Source organism: Schistocerca americana, chromosome 8 (genome assembly GCF_021461395.2).
Source record: "Schistocerca americana isolate TAMUIC-IGC-003095 chromosome 8, iqSchAmer2.1, whole genome shotgun sequence".
Lineage (NCBI taxonomy): Eukaryota > Metazoa > Arthropoda > Insecta > Orthoptera > Acrididae > Schistocerca > Schistocerca americana.
This window is the reverse complement of record NC_060126.1, coordinates 122632096-122658366: the sequence shown is the minus strand read 5'-3', so window position 1 is coordinate 122658366 and position 26271 is coordinate 122632096. Positions and strand designations below refer to the sequence as shown.

The 26271-nt window shown below is 44.6% G+C and overlaps 1 protein-coding gene across 1 annotated transcript in view; it reads right to left on the bottom strand.

Annotated features, from left to right (window-relative positions):
• Positions 1–529: 529 nt before the first annotated feature.
• LOC124544715 (L-dopachrome tautomerase yellow-f2-like) overlaps positions 530–26271 on the bottom strand; it is a 127322-nt gene continuing 101580 nt past the window's right edge. Inside the window, exons 5-6 of the mRNA XM_047123361.1 lie at positions 16917–17157; positions 530–2652 (exon numbers count right to left, since the gene is read on the bottom strand). Coding sequence (XP_046979317.1) covers positions 2407–2652; positions 16917–17157 — 487 coding nt within the window. The 3' untranslated portion in view covers positions 530–2406. The remainder of the gene's footprint in view (positions 2653–16916; positions 17158–26271) is intronic.

The following is a 26271-nucleotide window of genomic DNA, read 5'->3' as shown; positions in this document are numbered from 1 at the left end:
GCCAGCAACCATTAAAAGCTTGGTTTCAGATCAAGCACAGTTTAAACAAAGTTTGAAAGACTTTTTCATAGGCAAGTCCTTCTATTTTATAGATGAATGTCTTAACTGTGACTGTTAGACCAGTTTAAGTAAAAATGTCTGTTAGATTTCAGTTTTGATGTCAGTTGGACAACAGTCAAGATTAGATATTTTGTTTATGATGAATTTATTAAAAGTGCATAACTATGTTTCATTCTGAGAGTGTATTAATTCTGTAAATATTAGCAGTCCCAGTTTTCTGTAGTATATTCGCCTATTTCGACATTCTCCTGAAAAATGATCAGGGTCTTGAGTATTATATTCAAATGTTTTATGTTTTCTATGTTATACTTTTTTGACATATTCCGCACCCACGAGAATCATCTTATATGTGGGTCTGTTAAACGCAAACTGAACACAATCTAATCTAATCCAACATAAACAGCTTAAAACATACGTTGGCTTCAGTAATGATGCAGAGGCGGAGAGGATTGCACAGCAAAGACTAACATAGAGAGCTGCAGTAAACCAGCCTTCGGACTGAAGACTAGAACAACAACAACATTTTATTTTGCAGAAGTGCAACGTTTATAAAAACGAACTCTTTTTAAGCGGTAAAATCATTATCTGAACTACGATACATCGAAGAAATGTAAGGGATAGTTCAATGTCATCATATAAAACATATACTTTTTTAAAAAGTCTGTGAACTGTGATAGATAGAAATACATACTTTCTATTAGTAATGAGAACGATTTTATGTATAGCAGTTATCTTTCATGCATTGAGTTTCACCACACATACATATAAGTATATGTTTATATAATTTTGTAAGCACTTCACACACTTATCACCACAAAAAATGTCCTTATCACCAAACAAATATCCATATCACCACAAAAATGTCTCTGATATCTAGCCTGTGTCAACACAACAGTTGTATTTCCTCACTGCCGTTCATAGCTAAGTAGCTTTCTGCCAATCTACAATCAGAAGGGCACAACCAAAAACACATGGTTTCAACAGTTACTTACCACTGGAGAGAGTATGAATGGAAAGCATAACACTGTGGATGTCCTATAGAATCTATTTATTTAGCTAATTGGTTTTGGCTTAGGAGGCCACCACAGACTAATACTGTAGAAGAACGAAAATTTTTTTCTCTTAATTTATGAATATTGTTCTGTCCAGCAGAAAGAGAAGGATCGATTTAACCTTGTAAACTCTGATCAGGCTAAACACCAGATTTAAGGCACTGTAAGGAGGCTTGATCAGTCGTTCACACGCTTGTCTGCCGTGTGTTTGTAGCATTACATGCTTGTCATTGTGTCTGACTGACAGTCCAGTCAAATGTGTTTATACACAGTGTGATTGTTATTAACGCTTAAAAATCACAGCAGCGATGTAGATGACGCTAAGACACATGGGGCCACAAACGTCAGAAAACACCCCAAAAGTTGATGACAAGTGTTGAACAAGAGATATCACCAGGTGACGTAGTCCACCCCGGTAGCTGAGTGGTTAACGCAACAGAATTTGAATCCTAAGGGCCAGGGTTCCATTCCCGCCTGGGTCTGAGATTTTCGCCTCTCAGAGACTGGGTGTTGTGTTGCCCTCATCATCATCATTTCATCCCCATCGACGTGCAAGTCGCCGAAGTGGCGACAAATCGAGACTTGCACCCGGCAAACGGTCTACCCGCTGAGAGGCCCTAGTCACACGACATTTAAATTTACCATGTGACGTATGCCGCCGCACGTGCAGCCCTTGGACTTGTCGATCCTTCCTTCATCGGTAGGGGCTGTGCATTTCATCACTCCGTTAGTCTACTCTGCTTTCGTTCTTGCATTATTAGATGATACGATAGTGCTCGCGGTACAAGACTACGATGAATCGGTTTACATTTACGAAAACAGAGCAGTCTAGCGGAGCGATGTGTAGCACTGCCCCCTGCCAGTGAGAGCAGGATCGATAAGACCAGCTGCTGCGAGGTACGTCACTTGGTGAACTCACATGTTCAGTATTTGTCGTCCACTTTTGTGGTTTTTCCCGAAATTTGCAGCCCCATGTGCCTGTAATTAAATTAGTTCTCTCAGGACCATATACGTCGCTTTGTGTGTATTTAAATGTTAATAAAAATCACCCTCTAGTATGCACTCTTCGTCACTGGCTCCGACCACGTGTTGCAGGCCACCCTTTGGGGCACAGTTGGAGGGAGCCTATGCTACAGGCTCCATGATGAGTCTGGGAGACACAGCGTTGCCGAACACCTGTTGGAGCTCCCCTGCCGTCGTTACTGGAGTCGCGTCGCCTCCACGACGAGGCTGGCGGACACAGGTGGATGCAGTTGGCGACCACCTGTTGGAGCAGCGTCGTCGCCAGCTGGTGTTACTGCGGCCCCGCCGCCTCCATGACGAGGCTGGGAGACACGGGGGACGCGGCTTCCGCCTGGTAGCGCCGCCAGTGTCCGCTGCCCGTGGCGTCACGCGCAGGCTCGCAGGGCGTGTCCCGCACCACATCGTCTACCGCGCCAGTGAAAACGTGGTAGTTGTACTCCGTCGTGTTGATACGGCCCAGCAGCAGCACCGGGTACACATTCGTCAGGAACCACAGCTCGTTTCGAGAAGCATCCACCTTGCAACAGACACATCAAGACATTGTGTAGTTTATACAACGTATTTCTACGGGGTGTCCGAAAAGTCTTTCTCTGATTACATAATTTTTCTCTGTTTTAGGTTCGCAGTACGTAAGTAGTGGACGAGGCGCAGTGCCCAAGAAGCCATGTTAACCAAGCAGGAGGTCAGTGTGTCCTGTGGTACCATGAGACACGATCACCAACCACAGTGCAGAGGCACTTCTAGACAACATTTGGAAGGAATCCACCTGATGTCAAGAGCATTAAAGCCTTGAATGAGAAGTTCAAGAGCACAGGATCGGTTGCTGACCTTCTGAGGTCTGGTCACCAAGAACCTCAGCAGAGAGGGTGGAAGCTGTAAGGCAGTCTTTTCTGCGAAGTCCGAAGAAATCGGTGCGCAGGGCCTCACGTGAATATCAGATGCCACAAAGGTCTCTCCATGATATTTTACACAAACGTGTATTGTTTCGTGCATACAAAGTGCAAATCGTTCAGGACTTGTTGCCCAATGACAGTACACGTCGATATGACTTTGCAGTCGAAATGCTATCACGTATTGAGGACGATCATGGTTATCTCAGATGAATTGCGTTTTCCGACGAAGCGACCATTTTTGTCAGTGAAGTAGTGAATCGCCATAATGTGCGCATTTGGGGTTCACAACCCCCTGGCAAGGTCATGGAGGGCACCAGAGGCAATCCAAAGGTGAACGTTTGGTGTGTGCTATTGCACGATCGAATTATCGGGCCATTGTTCTTCGCTGAGGCTACCATCAAATCTGCAGTGTATCTGGACATGTTTCAACTGTATGCTGTTCCTCAGCTGCTTAGGTATCAACCCGATGTCTTGTTTCAGCAAGACGGTGCATCGCCTCATTGGGGTCTGGACGTCCATGCCTATCTCGATATGGCCTTTCCTGGGCGATGGATTGGTCGTGATGGGCCAACGGTTTGGTCTCCACGCTCTCCTGACATAACCCCATTAGACTTCTTTTTATGGGGTTTCGTCAAGGACGAGGTCTACCGAACACGTTTACCAGATCTTGAAACCCTGCGGCAACGGATAACCACAGTCGTTGAATCGATCCCTCCAGTGATGTTGGCTAATGTGTGGACGGAAATTGAATATCGCGTATATGTGCTACGTGCTACCAAGGGTGCTCATGTGGAAGTTTACTGATGTGTGAAAAGAACTTTGATAGTTTGTGAACAATTAGACACCAGTTTCATATTTGTATCTTACTTCTAGCCTGAGTTATCAATTTATGTGATCAGGGAAAGACTTTTCGGACACCCTGTATTTCACAAATTACGGAGTGTTTGAGGTACGGTGTCTTTCTCTGTAACTTACAAAATAATAAGTAAAATGAATATTTACTCTTCCTGCAGCGTTATGAACGTAGTTTATTTAGTTACTAGCAGAGAAAGCTGTCGTTGTCCAGGTATTTATTTATAGTTGTGGCTCCTCGCCCGTTCCACACAGCGTCTAGCCATGTGCTTAATGTTTATGGCGTCATATTTCCTGAAATATGCGAGGGTTGTTCGGAAAGTAAGGAACGATCAGTCGCGAAATGGAAACCACAGTGAAAATCAAAACTGTTTTCTTTGTACTTTTAGCTACACCTTCCTGGCACTTCTCTACATAGTCGCCGCTCGGACTTAGACATTTGTCGAAGCGTTATACAAAATTACCAACACCATCGTCATAGAAGGCAGCCGCCTGTGCTTTCCGATGATTCTCTACACTGGTCTATAGCGCGTAGCCTGCTCCCAAGTGTTCTCTTCGTATCCAGCGTTTCATGTGAACAGAGATGATACTCAGGACGATCAATTAGGGCTGTGTTGTGAGTGATCGAACACTTTCCACCGAAAATGCTGCAGGAGCGTCTTCACTGCCCCTGCAGAGTGCGGCTGAGAATTGCCATGAAGAAGGAAGTGCGTGGCAGTTGTGTTAGGTGGGCTGCATTCATTAAGGCGAAGCCTCTCAGCGGGTCCTCCCACTTGGCGAGAGACATTGTTGTTCTAGGCACGTTTACTCGCTCACAGTGCGCTCGCAACTGAAAAGAGCGTCTTGATGCGATCAACGGACATACTAGAGACACTGCCCAAAATGTCTGTGAAAAGCCTCGTCAGATTTTCGCAGTGGTTTTTATTTCGCGACCAATCGTTCCTCACTTTCCGAATAGCCCTCGTATGTCGTACACTGATATAATTTTGTAGGTATATTCAGCGACAGATGTGGATACTGTCTACGAAATTCGTTGCGAGTAGAGTGGGTAACAAAGAAGTAATAAATTTCAACGCCATGCATGATATGGCAGTTTTTTTACTGAAATTATAACTTCATGCACTAACAGAGGAAAAATAGAGAGCGATAAACTTTTTTTCTTTCATCATTTTGTGGCAGTTGTCAGCGAGTAAAAAGTTTGCAAAGGTTTGAAATTATGTGTAAAGTTTGTAGGAAGTAGCTAAGTCCTCTCACTCACAAGCACTGGGTGAATAAAGTCTGCAAATTCAGGCGCCGTGGGCTACGCTTCTTTTTCCTCCCCACCCCCACTCCTTTGATAGTTGGGTGTTGCATGACAGTAAAGTAAATGCGTATGACAATGAATATATGTCCCAAGTTTGGTTGCAATCAGTCCACTGGTTTAGGAGCACATGGGGAAGGTATGTACCCAAACACACACACACACACACACACATACACACACACACACCACACACACACACACACACACACACACACACACACACACACACACACACACACTTTTACTAAATCACGCACATCCACTTTTACTGTATGTATCAATTTCCAGAGAGTTACAGCAACAAGCTATAATTTTTGAAATAGAACGTTATTTTTTCTATCGAGTAGCTGACATTTATAAAGCAACTGTGCACAAATCAGTTCTGCCAATTTTAGTCAGGAATCTCGAAATGTTGAAAGTTTTCGGTGTATTCTGTACATAAAGTTGCTGGTATAACGGAAAGATAAGCGTGCTCGATGCAAAGTTTGAAGTCATCTGGGTTGGTTGGCTGGGTGACATAAACAGAAGTATTAACACCGAAGCGCCAAAGAAACTGATATAGGCATGCACATTCAAATACAGATATATGTAAACAGGCAGAATACGGCGCTGTGGTCGGAAGCGTCTATATAAGACAACAAGTGTCTGGAGCAGTTGTCAGATCGGTTACTGCTGCTACAATGGCAGGTTATCAAGATTTAAGTCCGTTAGAAAGTGATGTTATAGTCGGCGCTTGAGCGATGGGACACAGAATCTCCGAGGTAACGATAAAGTGGAGATTTCCCCATACGACCATTTCACGAGTGTACCACGAATATCAGGAATCCGATAAAACATCAAATCTCCGACATCGCTGGGCCTGGAAAAAGATCCTGCAACAATGGTACCAATGACAACTGAAGAGAATCGCTCAAGGTGACAGAAGAACGATCCTTCCGCAAATTGCTGCAGATTTCAATGCTGGGCCATCAACAAGTGTCAGCATGCGAACCATTCAACTAAACATCAACGATATGGGTTTTCGGAGCCGAAGGCCCACTTGTGTACCATTGACTACTGCACGACACAAAGCTTTACGCCTCGCCTGGGCCTGTCAACACCGACATTGGGCTGTTGATGACTGGTCGGACGAGCCTCGTTTCAAATTGTATCGAGGGGATGGATATCTACTGGTATGGAGACAACCTCGTGAATCCACGGACCCTGCATGTCAGCAGGGGGATCCTCAAGCTGGTGGAGGCTCTGTCGCTATGGTCGCAGGTTCGAATCCTGCTTCGGGAATGGATGTGTGTGATGTCCTTAGGTTAGTTAGGTTTAAGTAGTTCTAAGTCCTAGGGGACCGATGACCTCAGAAGTTAAGTCCCATAGTGCTCAGAGTCATTTGAACAAGTTTTGGAGTCTCTGTAAAGGTGTGGAAAGGTGTGGGACGTTTGCAATTGGAGTATAAAGGACCCCTGACACGTCTGGATACGACTCTGATAGGTGACACGTATGCAAGCATCATGTCTGATCACCTGCATCCATTCAAGTCCATTGTGCATTCCGGCGGACTTGGGCAATTTAGCAGGACAATGCAACACCCCACAGTCCAGAATTGCTGCAGAGTGGCTCCAGGACCACGATTCTTACTTTAAAAATTTTAACTGGCCACCAAACTCCCAAGACATGAATATTATTGAGAATATCTAGGATGTCTTGCAACATGCTGTTCAGAAGATGTCTCCATCCCCTCGTGCTCCTACGGATATATGGACAGCCCTGCAGGATTCATGGTGTCAATTCCCTCCAGCACTACTGCAGACATTAGTCGAGTCCATACCACATCGTGTTGCGACACGTCTGCGTGCTTAAGGGGGCCCTACAAGATATTAGGCAGGTGTACCAGTTTCTTTGGCTCTTCAGAGTAGATATGCCCCCAAAAAGAAATGTACTGGTGTCCGTGCAGGCCATTCCTGATTTTGGCTGGTGTGTTTGTCCAACTACATACAGACAAGCGTCAGTTTGAAATTAAACCTTTTCCCACTATTCCACGTTGTAAGTAGACTGTCACAGCTCCGCCAGTCTGGAACGCCCCATCTGCCTGAAGCAAAAGTTCCGTAACCCAACATGATCTTCCAATTAGATAGCAACCCTTTTCATGTTCAAAACATAAATCCTGTGTATAAAACTGTACTTATTTCGAAACTAGTAATCGGAGTTTGACAAGTGAAATGTCATTGAGTTCGTCTCTTCTAGAACTACTACACTAGTAGCAGAGATGTGACCGTGGCGATCATGTTCAACGCACCTTTCACACACTGTGCTCGTTGGCTGACAAATGCAGGATTTGCTACACTGGCGAGGTATTCTGTACATTCCAGCCATCCGGAATCACAGATCGTCCTTCGCCGAACCGAACCGAGGAAAGCACAAGAAATCTTCTGACCACCTAAAAAGATTTTTCTCGGATCGGCAAAGGACAATCTGGGATTGCGGAGGGCTGGAATCTATGGAATACGTCGCCAATGTGACAAAATCTACTTTGGTCAGACATAGAGCACATGCGTCAGAGGTGTGTTCAACATCATCGCCACACTCGCCTTTCGCAGTCCAGTAAGTCAGCCATTCCCGAGCATTGTATCTCCACAGAATATTCCATGGATTATTCTGTCGCGGAAAGTTCGGCCTCGACTAGGTTCTTTTGGAATTCAGTTATTAAGGAATCGGTGGAAATAAGGTAGGCGGAATATCTTCTTAATAATGGTGTCGGCTTTCAACTGGATAAGTCTTGGGAGCCGGTGATTTCTTTAATGTCTGCATGAAGGAAACATTTTATGACTAGTGACACGTCTAGCGACAGCTAATTTTATTTAGTTGACATCTGCATTTTAGCTGTGCAAACCTGCATTCCGACAGAGAGCTCACATGTAGTGTCACTATTTCGCCTGCTCCTGCGCGTCATAGATGGATCAATATTGGTACGAAGTCAGTGACGTGATCTAGCGGTCACCAGTGCCAAATACTCCCCTGAAGATGGCTGAATGGTTGTCAGCCGAAATATCGTCGATGTCATACGGCTGGAATCCTGAAACTTCAAGGAAAAAGGAAGTAATCACTGTGTGATTTATCTGGAGAATGCTGGGGTGAGACGAAATTTGATAACTAAGGGAAGCAACGTTCGTGACTGTGTACTACGGAGAACTAGCTGAGGCACTATTGTGGAGCGGAAAGACCCACTTGGACAGCTTCCTGCGATGCTTCGTCTTGGCAGTCTTCCGGAATCTCGTCAGGAGATTTCAGTGATATGCTCCTGTACTGAAAGCCTCTCACAAGCATAATCTGTTAGCACCACAGCTTGACAGTTCCAAAGAACACTCAGCATCAACTTCTCCGACGATGGTTAGATCTTTGCCATTTTAGGTGGTGATGAATCCACATATTTCCACGGCTGGCATTTCTCCTGTCTCGGAATCATAGTGATACATTCGGCAGAGGTCCATGATGATCATAAATCTAAGGAAGTTATCTGTGCTGACGTGACATAGCTGCACAACATTTCTGCTTCTGGCTCGGTTCCATGGACTTTGTGAATGGAATTGAGCAGTCAGTGAGGATTACCTAGTCCTGAGCATATGAAATAGAAGGACCACATATATCCACAGGTAATGGAATTGGCACATTTCAGACTATTATTAAGATACTGAGAAAGTACAATTTGTCTACGAAAAAGATAACTTACAAAGCTTCTAAATGACTTGATGAAATATTTTTGAAGTCGATGGGAGTACCTGGAGTCGCAAAATGAATAACCTATTGTGGTAGACCAGACGTGAAAGTTTCACATGATTTCCTAGAATCGTTCAGATGAATTTCGGGATAGATTTCTTTTTTTACAAGGATGCGGTCGATTTGCTTCCCCATCTTTGCCTAAATGAGTTACTCTCTTCCAAGGTTGTATACTGGTTTAGGTATGTTGATGTTTTGTGCTTATGGTCATACCAGACAACATCGAAAATTCCTCAAGTAGCTAAATGCTAAACACCACAGCAAAAAATTCGTAATGGATTTTTGAGATAAATGCATAAATCATTTAAAACTAACCATAGACATAGGTGATCATATTCATACTTTCAAGATTTATACGAAACCTGACACCACAGACAGTGTAATTCCTTGAATTCTCAACACATAGTGATCCATAAACATACTGTCTTTCCCTCAATATACATCGCCTAACATCAACCCCCCATAATCAAAGACAACTTCCAAGTGGAATTAAATTCAGCCAGACAAATGCCTACCCTCCTACCTTAGTGGAGTCCATAATGCACAAAAAGCAGTAACAACAGGTACACTCTCTTCTTTACCCTGTTCTCGACCCACCACCTCATGGTTGCAATGAATGGTGCACAATTCCATGTTTAGGAAAAGTCTCACTGAATCTAGCCAGAAAGCTTAAATTCAGGAAATTTAAAACATTATTTTATATGAACAAAAGTGCTCTACACTTTTTACGCAATGATGAAGACAGCGCTCCATCCTTGGAAAAGAGTGGAATATACAAAATCACTTGTAATTGTGTCAAATTCTGTACAGGCCAGTAGGGCAGGGCAATAAGCACCCTCTTGAAAGAACACCATAGAAGCTGGAAACTTAGAAAAGGAGACTTTATTTTTGCAGACCACCTGCATAAACGAGGCCGTAGTTAGAAGGTGCAGAATGAAGTATACGCCACATTCATAATGGAAGGAAGATGAACTACCTTGATATAATGGAAATTAATAATCATATGTCCATCTGCTTCATTGTCAGTAGTGAATGACTATACATAGTTCCCTTACTCACCGCCCAACTGCAGATATTACTCATAATCCCATCCAGGCCATGTTGTAAATTACCCCCTTAATCACGTGCCCCAGTGTTTCCTTTATCTCAGCACTATAATTTCTCTTATCCTTTAAAAAAGTCACTGTATAATCGCAGCGGCTTCGCTTACGTGCTTCAGCTCACTAGTATATATTATCTGTTTTTAATTTAGGGCTTCGTAAAGAAAAGATTATTTTGTTCAGCCACATCCTTGAAACAAGTCACCAAAAATTAATGTTCAATTTATTTTCTCATAATACCAATTGTTATTTGTTATGTAGTTCATTAGTTGAAGTGTCACGTATTTTATCTTAGTTGAATAATCTTACGTCGCATTTGCAGTGAAATAATTCCTCTCGTTTTACTCCTAGATCTAACATTAACAGTTCCCTCGTACTCTGTTGATGCACTTGTTTAAAATCTTTAATCTTACAAAAAGTTCACTGCACCACATATTTATCTTTGTACTTGATGAAGGGGTAACAGTCGAAAACCTGTTTGTTAAATAAGTAGTAAATATTGTAGAATATTACATCGGCGTTGTGTGTGTTTTCATTCATAATCTCTTGCTATGTGTCTTATGATATCGACACTCTCTAAACATTAAATCTGTATTATTTAGGGCAAAACGAGTACTCAGACGTTTATTTAGCTCATGTAAGTACGTCACAAAAACACGGAAGAAATTTCAATAATGACAGCTAGTATATCCAAAATGTTGTTAAAAATGTTAATTTTCTCGGAGTGATATCTAGAAACATTCCTACACACTCGTCACATGATAAAATTGAACGTAAAATTATGCTAATTGAAATTCACACAAACGTATTCAAGCTCCGTCCATGAATCAGGCACAAATCCACCACTGTACTTGTCGAACACGTTACTGACTTTACCCCTTTATATGCTTTAAGAGATATACACTAAGCATTCATATTTTTATCTCTGACATATTTTCTTAGAAACAAATTAAAAAGAGTTCCAGTCTCCCGGTTCCCATGAAAATGTTCGGGAAAGTTATTTGGTGCAAGCAAATTCTAGAACTGGAAATCCTCTCCCAAATGCTACGAACTGGAAAACCCTTTGTTCCACTCCGTGCCCTCTGGGTTTTGGATGAAATGAACTGAGCTTAATTACGATCTAAATCTCAAACAGCCCGCCCTCTCAATGAAGGGAAAAGTTGGTTCAAATGGCTCTGAGCACTATGGGACTCAACATCTTAGGTCACAAGTCCCCTAGAACTTAGAACTACTTAAACCTAACTAACCTAAGGACATCACACACACCCATGCCCGAGGCAGGATTCGAACCTGCGACCGTAGCAGTCCCGCGGTTCCGGACTGCAGCGCCAGAACCGCTAGACCACCGCGGCCGGCGAAGGGAAAAGTTTAAAATGTTTTTAACTGCATGGAAAAGAACGGGTCGTAGTAAGTACAACACACAAAAAATTAGTCATCCTCAGGAGAAGTACCTCTATTACTGTGTAACACCATCTCTGACCTTGATAAAGGTCTAAATTCGGCAAGTAAGAAGGACCGCAAGTTTTCTCAGTATGCCATATCCAGCTGAAGTTAAGCACTGACGTTTATATCCCGTAGAGGTACCAAACTGCGTGAATGTCGATCGTTACGAGGGCCGTTCAATAAGTTATGCAACACATTTTTTCGCAGATAGCAGATAGCTGTCATAGAGTTTCTTTTGGATTAAAACCAGAGCATCGCAGATATTCATAGACGCTTTCAGGAGGTCTACGGAGACCTTGCAGTGTACAATAGCACGATGAGCCATTGGGCAAGGTGTGTGTCATCATCGCAACAAGGTCGCGCAAACCTGCCAGATCTCCTGCGTGCCGGCTGTGACTTTTCCAATTTTGGAACGTGCGGACAGTCTCACGTGAAGTGCTCGACGGATCATAATCAAACACCTAGTTTCTTAACTGGACGTCTGTGTTTGCGCTTCTGACGCACTCATTTTCCAGTTGTGGTACTGAGAGCTGTACGCCTGCTGGGTTTCTCGCCGCCTAACGGAAAACCATAAAGAGCATCGAAGGACCATCTGCGCAAAATTGATTGAACAATTACGAGGATGATGGTGATTGCTTTTCGTCGAACATCATAAATGATGAAACATGGGTTAATCACTTCACACCGGAAACAAAATTGGAATTCATGAAGTGTTGTCACGTCACCTCTCCTTCGAAGAAAAAATTCGAAGCTATACCCTCGGCCGGTGAAGCCATGGCGACCGTCCGCTGGGGCTCTTGAGGGGTTATGCTGTTTGATACCATCCTTTATGGTGCAACGATCAAACTTGTAATGTATCGTGCTAGTCTCAGGAAATGGAAGGAACGACTTCAGCATGTTCGTCGCCACAAAAATGCAAATGAAGCTCTCATTCTCCATGACAACGCGAAGTCTCACAGAAGTTTGCGCACCCGAGAGGAGCTCACAGAACTTCATTGGAACGTTATACCCCACCCACCCAACAGCCCAATACTGGCACCTTCCAACTTCCATCTGTATGGACCACTGAAGGGTGTACTCCACGGGCAGCAGTACGTGGATGATGGGGAGATTATTGATGAAGCATTGAACAGTAGGATGGTACCATGTGGGCATACGGCCCGTCCCAGTAAGGTGGCTTAAGGCCGTCACACTGAACGGAGGCTATGTTGAAAAATAGGATTTTCTAGCGAAAAGAGTGGGTAATAATGCCTATTGGAAGCCAGGATAAAACCAACCTGATTTCAGAAAAAATGTGTTGCACTAGTTACTGAACGCTCCTTGTATATTTCACCCACTGAATCAAAACACGATTTCTCTGCGGGAGTAAGATCGGATGATTTAGTGGGCTACTCGAGGTGCAGATAATGCCTTAAGTGTTTGCCAAACCACAAAAGTTTATGTGCAGTCTGTGAACATGGCTGTTGTCATCTCGGAAGTGTCCACAGAGTCTCATCAGGGAGATGTAGAAGAAGAAACAACACTTGGTCACCGAGTATATTTAAATAAACATTGTGGTTCGTGTTCACTATAACCAGAATAAATGGGCAAAAGTCATGGTACGAACTCTCCCCACTCTGGAAAGCATCATAGAAACACCTCCAAAGTGAACCATGCCCCCCAGCAGGCTGTAGATTAAACGCTTCATTGGGCCATCTGTGCAGTTTGTTATTTGGATAGAGGCAACAAACTCGTCGGACCACGCTACACGCCTCCAGAAAGCTACTGTCCAGGTTCTGTATTGTTTAACCCAATGAAAACGAGCAGATGTGAGCAATTGGCTACTGCAAGTTATTCGACTTTAGATGTCCAATGTAAGCAGTTCTCTTCGCAAAGTTAGCTCGAAGACTGGTGGAGGTGGATTTCCAATCACTGATAGCAGCAACACATGGTTGGTTTTGGACAGATTGACAATGAGAAGGAGTGACACTAATTTCCAGTACCTTTAGATTAGGAGCTTTTTACAGCCATTGGTCTTACTCCACGTCACATGGCAGTGAGTTGTACACCATTCCTTGCAGATACTTTGGACCTTCCGTGCCAGTGCACCAACAAATCTTAAAATGTTATTAGCGGTGTGGTCGTAGGGTTGTCCGAACATCATAAATCCTTGCTTCCATTCCATCGCTTTTTTATATTAACCCATCTCACGTACTAATTCCATACAACCGACTGGAACACGCACAACGCCTCAAGCGCCTGACATATTTTAGCAGTTGAGGTTCTGATGATCGCCTAGTATCATTAACAAAGAGCATTACAGGCAAATTTCTAAGAGCTAGTCTCAATAAGTTACAGTATGTATAGTATGTATAGTATGGTATAAACCATGTGCATAATAACTGGATAGAGTACAGAGGACATAATTATACAAGACATAATCACAGCACAAAATAATACAACAAACTATAAATGCTAATATCCTCCTCAGGCATCTCAAAGAATTCTTTAATATTCATTTACTAGGAGCCCTCTCAATTTAGTTTTCTCCTGCCACTTTTTTGTAGTAAGGAGCTTACCTTTGTAGAATTTTTTGCTTTTCATATAGGAGCCGTAATGTTTTCTCTCTGCTGTGTCCTCTGGGTACAGCATGAGCGTGTTTTCTCTGATTTCCTCGAGTTCAAAACCAGCAGCCTGTTACTTTTCGGTGCACTTGGATATCTAACATTTGTCACTGGTGAAGAAGAATACCATAAATCTATATATTTCTTCAAAAAAGTTATCAAAAGCCATTTCATCTCCCCTTCCCTCAGTTGACAATTATATAAAAAGTCCCAATTTGCTGTCTGTCAACGTAAACTGTTATGTACTCTTCCTTTTGCCCTCTTATGAGTAGCAATTTAGGTTCTTCGATTTTAATTGGTTGTCTCTTACAGAGTGTGAGGAGTAAAGGCTCGTCATCTGCCAGACCTCCTCCTGCAAGTCTGACTGTAGTGTCTTCCCTGTGTAAATTCACCATAATTTCGCTTATGCAAGCATTCTTACATATAGCACAGTTATTTACTCAACATTGGTCCAATGATCTTAGCATATTGATAAGTATCCTTGTGACTTGTACCCCTGTGTTTACCATTTCTACGTTAAAATCACCACAGATAACTATTCTCGACTTAATCACCAAGACTTTTTATAACTATTGACACACATTTTTCAATAAAAAAATTACATATCCATCTATGGACCTATACACACTAACTACATTTCCATTCTTCTGTTTTACACAACTACCGATCCCATTCTACATCTACATTTATACTCCGCAAGCCACCCAACGGTGTGTGGCGGAGGGCACTTTACGTTCCACAGTCATTACCTCCCTTTCCTGTACCATGCGCGCTCGAATCTCTCTAGTTTTACATTCGTGATCTCCTCGGGAGGTATAAGTAAGGGGAATCAATATATGCGATACCTCATCCAGAAATGCACCCTCTCGATACCTGGACAGCAAGCTACACCGCGATGTGGAGCGCCTCTCTTGCAGAGTCTGCCACTTGCGTTTGCTAAACATCTCCGTAACGCTATCACGTTTACCAAATAACCCTGTGACGAAACGCGCCGCTCTTCTTTGGATCTTCTCTATCTCCTCTGTCAACCCGACTTGGTACGGATCCCACACTGATGAGCAATACTCAAGTATAGGTCGAACGAGTGTTTTGTAAGCCACCTCCTTTGTTGATGGACTACATTTTCTAAGGACTCTCCCAATGAATCTCAACCTGGCACCCGCCTTACCAACAGTTAATTTTATATGATCATTCCACTTCAAATCGATCCGTACGCATCTCCCAGATATTTTACAGAAGTAACTGCTACCAGTGTGTGTTCCGCTATCATATAATCATACAATAAAGGATCCTTATTTCTATGTATTCGCAATACATTACATTTCTCTATGTTAAGGGTCAGATGCCACTCCCTGCACCAAGTGCCTATCCGCTGCAGATCTTCCTGCATTTCGTTGCAATTTTCTAATGCTGCAACTTCTCTGTGTACTACAGCATCATCCGCGAAAAGCTGCATGGAACATCCGACACTATCTACTAGGTCATTTATATGTATTGTGAAAAGCAATGGTCCCATAACACTCCCCTGTGGCACGTCAGAGGTCACTTTAACGTCTGTAGACGTCTCTCCATTGAGAACCACATGCTGTGTTCTGTTTGCAACCATTATGAGCAATATGTAGATAAATGAATTTTGGAAAATTTTACTCCTTATTTGAAAAAAATTCCAGCCTCATCATTTTTTCTCTGTCTTCTACACATTATGTTTGCACCACAACATACCCTTGGGAACAAATATGTTTACTTGAATTTGGGTTAACCAGTGTTCTGATACACATATAATATCGACGTGTTGAATGTTAGACAAACGCTGTAATTGTAAAAACATTATTTCTAATGCAACATATGTTAATTTGTAGAAAAGTGAGTTGTCTGTGTCTATCTGCTTTCCTCTCAGAGCTATTTGTCTCTATATTTGAAGTGTTGGGCTCAGCTAATGTCTTTAATCCTACAGTATTGTGACTATACGTGTTATGATTTCACATACCTGTTCTTCTGTTTGTTGAATCCCTTTGCTAAGCACTTTCTCTTGTGAAACAACCTCTGATCCCACCAACAACCCTGGCCCTTTGGTCGTGGCTTGTTTTTGCAAGTTGACTGCCATATACAGTCAGTTGGTATTCCCACTGCCTGAACTTGTGTTCTTGTTCTTCTTTCTACAACTTGTTCTGTCTCCTTATAAGATGTGTTCTTCTGTCATAACTGTTGCTGGATTATTTTCATTCGGTACTTCTTTTAACTTTTGCGTTGATCCCTTGAGTATGGTTTTTTATTGAGTAATTGTATAAATCACAGATATACTATTTGCTTTTAAAGATTCTGACGTTTTTCTTATGGGAGTTGTGCCTGTCACTGGTTTGACTGACTTTTATCTGCTTCAGTTCCACAGATATTTTGTAAACTTTTTTGTTCGATTTCAATGACTCATGAACCCCAGTGGCCTTTAGTTCTTTGCCAGTTGCATTCACCCGTAGTCAATGTGCTGTATATAGCTCTTTTTTGTTAGATGTAACAATAAAGCTTGCATTGTGGGAGTCTTTCACAACTTTTCTTGTTTTCTGTTTGTGGAGCGGATTTCTTGATTTACACGACCATTTAGCCAAGTCATGACTATGTGGTACTCCAACAATAATCACATTTGTATTTTGTCATGTCGGCAAACATCATTAGCCCCTGCCCAAATATGTGCAAAGTCTTAGACAGCGATCGAATGTGAGCAGTGCGCGCTTTTGAGGAGGTGACATATTTTGTTGTGAGATTATGCGGAACTGTACCGTAGAGTGATTTCTGGAGGATAAATTCAAGCGTAATTGTAGAAGTACCTTAACGTCACTGGGATAGATGAATGAGGTACCGTCGTCCTCGGCGACGACACCTATGGTTTCTGCGTCCATGGGGAGCCCGGAGCGGGAGTTCCAGCAGGTGACGCGGTGGTTCAGCACCTCCATCATGAATAGCACGCCTGTTCGCTCGTCCAGGAAGCTGCCTGTGGACTGGCCGCGGTCCCCGCGGCTGCCCACCGGCTGGAACGACCGGAACCACGAGGTGGTGCCAGCGGCAGTGCTGCCAACACAAACGGTGTGCCTCAAGATGTGGAAATTCGCAAAATGGACAGTACAGTAATGGCTAAGTTCTTTAAACGGAGAAAACATGTGCAATGACGATGATGTTTGGTTTGTGGGGCGCTCAACTGCGCGGTCATCAGCGTCCGTACAAAGCCCCAATTTATTCACAGTCCAATTTGTTTCACAGTCCAATCTAGCCACTGTCACTAATGATGAGGATCATGATGAAATGATGAGGACAACGCAAACGCCCAGTCCCCGGGCAGAGAAAATCTCCAACCCGGCCGGTAATCGAGCCCGGGACCCAGTGATCTAGAGGTAGAACCGCTAGAAACTAGACCACGAGCTATAGAGCATGTGCATTGAAGGAGATTTGACACTTGTTCTTCGTGTAAAAAATAGGTCGACTACGATGGAGTTCCAGGTCACTCTTCACGTGAAAACCTGTGTCGACGTTTCACTTGAAGGTTCTTAGAAGTGGAGATCATGCTCCATGGATGGCTTGTATATGTACTGAGCGAAGTTGTACAGTGCTAAGGCGCTGGACTCATATGTGGGAGGTTGACAGTTCAGTCACCCTGCAATCTACATCTGCTTCCACGTGACCGCTCTGAACTCACACGTAAATGTCTGACAAAGAGTTCATTGTGACCACTCTGCAACTCACACGTAAGTGCCTGGCAGAGCGTTCATTGTGACCACTCTGCAACTCACACGTAAGTGCCTCGCAGAGCTTTCATTCTGAGCACTCTGCAACTCACACTTGCCTGGCAGACCGTTCATTGTGACCACTCCGCAACTCACGCATAAGTGCCTCGCAGAGCTTTCATTCTGACCACTCTACAACTCACACTTGCCTGGCGGACCTTCCATTGTGACCACTCTGCAACTCACACGTAAATGTCTGACAAAGAGTTCATTGTGACCACTCTGCAACTCACACGTAAGTGCCTGGCAGAGCGTTCATTGTGACCACTCTGCAACTCACACGTAAGTGCCTCGCAGAGCTTTCATTCTGAGCACTCTGCAACTCACACTTGCCTGGCAGACCGTTCATTGTGACCACTCCGCAACTCACGCATAAGTGCCTCGCAGAGCTTTCATTCTGACCACTCTACAACTCACACTTGCCTGGCGGACCATTCTTTGTGACCACTCTACAACTCACACATGAGTGCCTGGCGGACCATTCATTGTGACCACTCTACAACTCACACTCGCCTGGCGGACCGTTCATTGTGACCACTCTACAACTCACACATAAATACCTCGCAGAGCGTTTATTGTGACCACTCTGCAACTCACAGGTAAGTGCCTAGCAGAGCTTTCATTCTGACCACTCTACAACTCACACTTGCCTGGCGGACCTTCCATTGTGACCACTCTGCAACTCACACGTAAATGTCTGACAAAGAGTTCATTGTGACCACTCTGCAACTCACACGTAAGTGCCTGGCAGAGCGTTCATTGTGACCACTCTGCAACTCACACGTAACTGCCTCGCAGAGCTTTCATTCTGAGCACTCTGCAACTCACACTTGCCTGGCAGACCGTTCATTGTGACCACTCCGCAACTCACACGTAAGTGCCTCGCAGAGCTTTCATTCTGACCACTCTACAACTCACACTTGCCTGGCGGACCATTCTTTGTGACCACTCTGCAACTCACACGTAAGTGCCTGGCGGAACGTTCATTGTGACCACTCTACAACTCACACGTGCCTGGCAGAGCGTTCATTGCGACCACTCTGCAACTCACACATAAGTGCCTGGCGGAGCGTTCATTGTGACCACTCTACAATTCACATGTAAGTGCCTGGCAGTGAGTTCATTGTGGCCACTCTGCAACTCACACGAAAGTGCCTGGCAGAGAGTTCGTTGTGACCAGTCTGCAACTCACACATAAGTGCCTGGCATAGCGTTCATTGTGACCACTTTGCAACTCTCACGTAAGTGCCTCGCAGAGCTTTCATTGCGACCACTCTACAACTCACACGTAAGTGCCTGGCAGAGAGTTCATTGTGACCACTCTGCAACTCACACATAAGTACCTGGCAGAGAGTTCATTGTGACCAGTCTGCAACCCACACATAAGCACCTGGCAGAGAGTTCATTGTGACCACTCTGCAACCCACAATTAAGTGGCCGGCAGAGCGTTCATCGAACCACTTTCACTCTCTTTCTCCACCTTTCCATCCTCGACCAGCGCCTGGGAAAAATGCTCAAATCTTTCCGTGCAAGCTGTGATTTCTCTTATTTTAGTAGAATGATCATTTCTCCCTATGTAGACAGATTTCGACAAAATAATTTCACTTTCGAGGAGAACTTAGGAGACAAAAGTCTTGAAAAGATCTCGTTGCAACGCAGATCGCCTTTGTTTTAATAACTGACAACCTAACTCGCGATCATATCCGTTAAACTCACTTCCCTATTTCGCAATAATAGAAAACGAGCTGACCTTGTTTGATCTTTTCGGACGACCTCCATCAATCCTATCTGGTAAGGAACCTATATCGCGCAGCAGTACTCTAGCAGAGGGCGGACAAGCGTACTGTAGGCAGCCCTTTTAGTAGACTTATTACATCTTCTAAGTGTTCTGTTGCAACATTATCTGTGTGATTGTTCCAATTTAAGTTATTCGTAATTGTAACTCCAAAGTATTTAGCTGAATTGGCAAGCTTTAGATTTTTGTGATTTATAGTGTAACTGAAATTTAGCAGATTTCTTTTAGCACTCACACTTTTCATTATTCAGGGCCAATTGTCACTTTTCGTATCATACACATACATAGCCTAAATGATTTTCTAATTGGTTTTGATCCTCTGGTGACTTTACTAGACGGTAAATGGCAGCATCATCTGACGACCACCTAATATGGCTGCTCATATTGTCTCCTAAATCATTTATATACACTCCCGGAAATTGAAATAAGAACACCGTGAATTCATTGTCCCAGGAATGGGAAACTTTATTGACACATTCCTGGGGTCAGATACATCACATGATCACACTGACAGAACCACAGGCACATAGACACAGGCAACAGAGCATGCACAATGTCGGCACTAGTACAGTGTATATCCACCTTTCGCAGCAATGCAGGCTGCTATTCTCCCATGGAGACGATCGTAGAGATGCTGGATGTAGTCCTGTGGAACGGCTTGCCATGCCATTTCCACCTGGCGCCTCAGTTGGACCAGCGTTCGTGCTGGTCGTGCAGACCGCGTGAGAAGACGCTTCATCCAGTCCCAAACATGCTCAATGGGGGACAGATCCGGAGATCTTGCTGGCCAGGGTAGTTGACTTACACCTTCTAGAGCACGTTGGGTGGCACGGGATACATGCGGACGTGCATTGTCCTGTTGGAACAGCAAGTTCCCTTGCCGGTCTAGGAATGGTAGAACGATGGGTTCGATGACGGTTTGGATGTACCGTGCACTATTCAGTGTCCCCTCGACGATCACCAGTGGTGTACGGCCAGTGTAGGAGATCGCTCCCCACACCATGATGCCGGGTGTTGGCCCTGTGTGCCTCGGTCGTATGCAGTCCTGATTGTGGCGCTCACCTGCACGGCGCCAAACACGCATACGACCATCATTGGCACCAAGGCAGAAGCGACTCTCATCGCTGAAGACGACACGTCTCCATTCGTCCCTCCATTCACGCCTGTCGCGACACCACTGGAGGCGGGCTGCACGATGTTGGGGCGTGAGCGGAAGACGGCCTAACGGTGTGCGGCACCGTAGCCCAGCTTCATGGAGACGGTTGCGAATGGTCCTCGCCAATACCCCAGGAGCAACAGTGTCCCTAATTTGCTGGGAAGTGGCGGTGCGGTCCCCTACGGCACTGCGTAGGATCCTACGGTCTTGGCGTGCATCCGTGCGTCGCTGCGGTCCGGTCCCAGGTCGACGGGCACGTGCACCTTCCGCCGACCACTGGCGACAACATCGATGTACTGTGGAGACCTCACGCCCCACGTGTTGAGCAATTCGGCGGTACGTCCACCCGGCCTCCCGCATGCCCACTATACGCCCTCGCTCAAAGTCCGTCAACTGCACATACGGTTCACGTCCACGCTGTCGCGGCATGCTACCAGTGTTAAAGACTGCGATGGAGCTCCGTATGCCACGGCAAACTGGCTGACACTGACGGCGGCGGTGCACAAATGCTGCGCAGCTAGCGCCATTCGACGGCCAACACCGCGGTTCCTGGTGTGTCCGCTGTGCCGTGCGTGTGATCATTGCTTGTACAGCCCTCTCGCAGTGTCCGGAGCAAGTATGGTGGGTCTGACACACCGGTGTCAATGTGTTCTTTTTTCCATTTCCAGGAGTGTAGATTAGGAACAGCAGAGGGGCTATAACAGTTCCTCAGAGAACGCCAAATATTTCTTGTGTTTTACTCCATGACTTTCCGTCAATTACTACGAACTGTGCCACTTGTGAGGGACTGTATGAAAAGCCTGTAGGAAATCTAGAAATATGGAACCAATTTGAGATCCTCGGTCAATAGCACTCGTCACTTAATAGTCTGCCTGAGCCTGAATATCCGAGACACAGTAGCTATCCGGTTCAGTGAGCAGTGCCTGATCAAGATCTGAAGCCTAGACGTACACTTTGTTGTGATACTAAAGAAAAACGTCAGCAGAATTTACAAAATTCGCGTTCTGTTCCGGTGCGTTACCATAGGGTCTGCAGAAATTTATCCGGGAGGGGGAAATCACTTCTGAAAGTATATGAAGATTCTGTAACGAATAAAAATACTACACATTCCTGGGGATGGTCGGGGGCGTGCCATGTGCCCCTTATTGTCTTCATTTGTGGACGCCTATGTGCGTTAAGATCCAACTGCGACCACAACACGGACTGCAGTGTCAGTAAAAATGAGGCCGGTGCCGTTTACGTAGCTTCCTTCAAGCACTTAGCCCGAATATCTGGATGGTTTATTCGTTCTTAGTTCGTTTCGGGATCTGACTCATCTTAATTTCTACTTGTCGGGTCATACGAAAAGTTGCGTGTGCGGAACACCAGGCGAGAAACTGCTACCAGTAATTCGCGACATCCATCGAATATTGCATGATATGTTCAGACGGATACGACAGGATTTTTTGTTACGGCTGCACAGAAGTTGGATGACGCTACTTTGAACAACTGCTTTGTATGTAGCGCATATTACAGAAAATTAAAAGTGTTAGAAAAACGTGACTACTTGGATTTTTATCATCATTAGCCGGTCAACTGTAAATTAAAGATTTTTTCCTCATTTTCGCTAATAACTTTCTCTCCAGAGATTGGGAAATGATTTCCTCATCTCAGATTACACGTCAGTCCTCCTCCGTATTTGCAGTATATTCGTACCATCATACAGTCTGACGGGTATCTCATTAGTTCCACTGCCCTTTCCAGTACTAAGCGACTTTCTTTTTTTTTGTAATCTCGCGCTCATTTATTTTTGTACATATCGTTTTCACATGCGTGTTACCGTAAAAATGCTGGTATTTTCTTATGATATTCTGTAGTAGTATTTCACATTGGAGCCTACTTTTTCTTTCATTGGTCGTGTCGGTACCACCATGATAAAGAAGAATCTGGTCAGAGGACTGATTAATTTTGCAACTGTTTGCTTCATAGGGAGCCAGTCCGTTTAAATGAGGGGAAGAGAGGATCTCCACTTTGTGCGCTGTCAGTGGGAAAATTAATTACATAAAATTTCTGGTCTTAATCCTGACCGCATATGACAGCTGAAGACGTCCCTACTTGCAACGGGTTCTAAACTGATTAATTGACAAACTGAGAAGGTTGACATAAATTACAAGACACAAAAAAGTAGTCATTAAAATATTTATGTATAAAAACCATGCGCTTTCACAATGCCGATAACAGCATTCACGAAAGATGGTTGGAGCTAAAACTTCACTGCAGAAAACCAGAAGTAAAATACTGACATTTAAAGGGAAATAAGAATTTGCTAGTAAATTACTAAACGAGTAGTGATTTCAGAGTACCGGACAACGTGTCTTTACTCTAGAAGCCAAACTTAACCTCTACACTGCAGATACTGTAGAAGGAACGTTTTCAAGATAAACCAGAGAGATCATTGCATCCTTGAAAGTTCGGTTCAAGCGACAAAGTGGGAGGGTGGGGGAAGGGTGGTAGCGATGTCTTTTTACTATGTGGTGATGTTGAAGATGGCTTGCGGCGTCCTGCAGGCTGTTACAACCCTCCAACCGAAACAGTTGTTTGCGCCTTGTTAAAATGGCGGAGCTTGACCGGGGCATCATTGCGCATCACTGTCCAAATTATAAGGAGCCAGATTTGATAACCATTGGCATTTTCCCAACGTGCAACCGCAAATGTCCGCACAAGGGGAATGGGGCAGAACAGACTACGTGACGGAGTTTTATGACCTCAGAGTGACCGGTACTTAGTAAGCTACCGACACCAAAAATTAGATATGCCAACTGCTGAAAAAGGTAGTGGCCATGCTCTATCTGCTGGACACAGAACGCTCATAATTCCTTCGTTCTTCGTTCCTCAGAGGTTTCCCATCCTGCCTAGAAGCCAACGGACGCAATCGAGGACATTTCCTGTATCAAAGTGCACCTCTGAAGGAGTATATTAAATTTCGTTCGAGTTTCCCTTGAAGAGGCGTAAAGCTCGCATTTTGTTAGTGTGAATTCTGGAAGTCTGTAGCGCAGTTTTCATTTCTTCTGAGTAACCAGATACATGGCTCATTAACGCAATAGCGTCCATTGGTAGCACATCAGGAGGTTAGCAAGTTTCATATCAAGGATTGTGTCTGCTTTTACAGTTTACTTTCTCAGTTAGTCTTGCTAGGATGGGTAGAATGTGTGCATACTGTGTGCGGACGCAGGAGGAGCTGGCCACAGTTCGCGAGCAGCTGAATGCCCTTCTGGCTATAATCAGTCACCTTCAGGCTGCTGCCTAGGGTTGTAGGTGTGGCAGAGAATCTGGTGCGTCGCATGGGACACCTCAGGTGTCGCTTGTTTCGCCCATGGGTTCCGCTTCGGACACATCTCCTAGTCTACCCGACGCTGTGAAACCGTCCTCACTGCAGAGTAAGTGGCAGGTGGTAACGCGTTCGCGTTGCTCGAAGCGAAGGACAAATGTGGAGACTGGCCGTCTGGCATTGCCCATTCACCCAGTGAGTGGACAGGTGTCCGCTCCTTCAGAAGGGTGCGAGCATGCACACTGGGATGGGGTAGGGAGGTGGGGAGGTTTGCTAATTATCGGTAGCTCCAACGTCAAGTGCGTTATGGAGCCGTTAGGCAGATAGTGTTCAGGACTGAGAAGACAGCTAGCTTGCACTCGGTATGCTTGCCAGGAACCTCGAGATGTGGAGGCGGTCTTGCCTGCTGCTATCGAGCGTGCTGGGTGCAGTCATCTTAAGTTGTGGCTCTTGTGAACACCAACGACGCTTGTCGCATGGGCTAGAGGCCGTCCACAGTTCATACGAGCGGCTGGTGGAAGTGGTGAAGGCTACTGGCCTCAAGCATGGGGTACTGGAAGAGCTCGCAATTTGCACCGTTGTTGCCACAGTTGATCAGGGTCCTTTGGTTTATAGACGAGTTGAGGGTCTTAATCAAAGGATTTGTGGTCTTGGTTGCAGATTCTAGACCTGCTTTATCGGTTCAGGGTTTGATAGGTCATGGTGCGCTACAAGAAGGAAGCAGCTACTCGGTTAGAAGGGTACTTGTGTTTTTTTTTTAGTCTAGGCAGTACTCTGAGGCACTCAGATGAACGCTCGCCAGTCAATACTCAGCAAGGGAAGTCACAACGCATTCAGAGTAGTGACACTTCGACTGTCAAAATTGTCGAAGTATTCGTAACATAGCTCCCGAATTCACTGTCCCGCAGGAATGTTGTCACTCTCAAATTATTCTGGGGACCGAGAGCTGGTTGAAACCCAAATGGAAAATTCTGAGACACTTAGCGAGTCATGGAATGTATATTGGAAAGACAGGTTAGAGGCTATATGAGGGGGAGCGTTCATTGCAGTTGAAAAAAAATACTGTCTCTTTTGAGGTAGAAGTCGAGTGTGACAGTGAAGTTATCTGGTCGCTTATAACAGGTCTAGCTGAAACCAAGCTAAGTGTTGAATGTTTCTGCCGGCCAACCGATTCTGCTGTGGCAGGTCTAGAGTTATTCAAAGAATGTCTATGGTTAGTAGCGCGTAAATACCCAGATCATGCATTACTAGTTGGAAGCGACTTTAACCTGCCGTTTATAGACTGGGATGTCTATGGATTCATTGCACGGGTACAGACAGATCGTCATGCGAAATGCTTTTGAATACGTTTTCTGAAAATTGTCTTGAGCATCTAGTTCGACAGCCCTCACGCAATGGAAATAAACTTCGTAGCTACAAATAGAGTGGACCATATAGACAACGTCAATATAAAAATGGGGATTAGAGATCATGATGTCATTATAGCAACTACGGTTATGAAAGTTAATAAATCTGTACAGAAGGCTAGGAGAACGTTTCTACTAGAAAGAGCAGATAAGGAGTTGTTAGCATCTCACGTAGGCAGTGAACTGAGATCACTTGGTTCCAGTAAGATGCACGTAGAAAAATTATGGACAAAGATTAAGCACATTGCAGATCGTGGTCTGGAGAATTATATGCGTAGTAAGTGGATGAAGGACGGAAAGGACCCACCATGGTTTAATAACGACAAGCAAAGGTTAGTAGAGATGCGTGCGTCTTTGAAAAAGTCAATGCGCGAAGCATACAACTGCAACGACCGTCACACCTTAGTAAAAGATCTGGTAGGGAAGCCAAGAAAATTTTGGTCCTACGTAAAACTGCTAAGTGGGTCTAAGGCTTCCATCCAGGCACTTCTTGACCAGTCGGGTATGGCAGTTGCAGAAAGGAAAATTAAAGCGGAAGTTTTAAATTTAATGTTTAAGAATGCGTTCATGCACGAGAATCATACATAGACACACCGTCATTTGACCATCGAACAGACGCGTGTATGGACGACATAGCAATAAGCATCCCTGGCGTAGAGAAACAACTGCCGGACGCTGTGGCCGAGCGGTTCTAGGCGCTTCAGTCCGGAACCACGCGGCTGCTACAGTGGCAGGTTCGA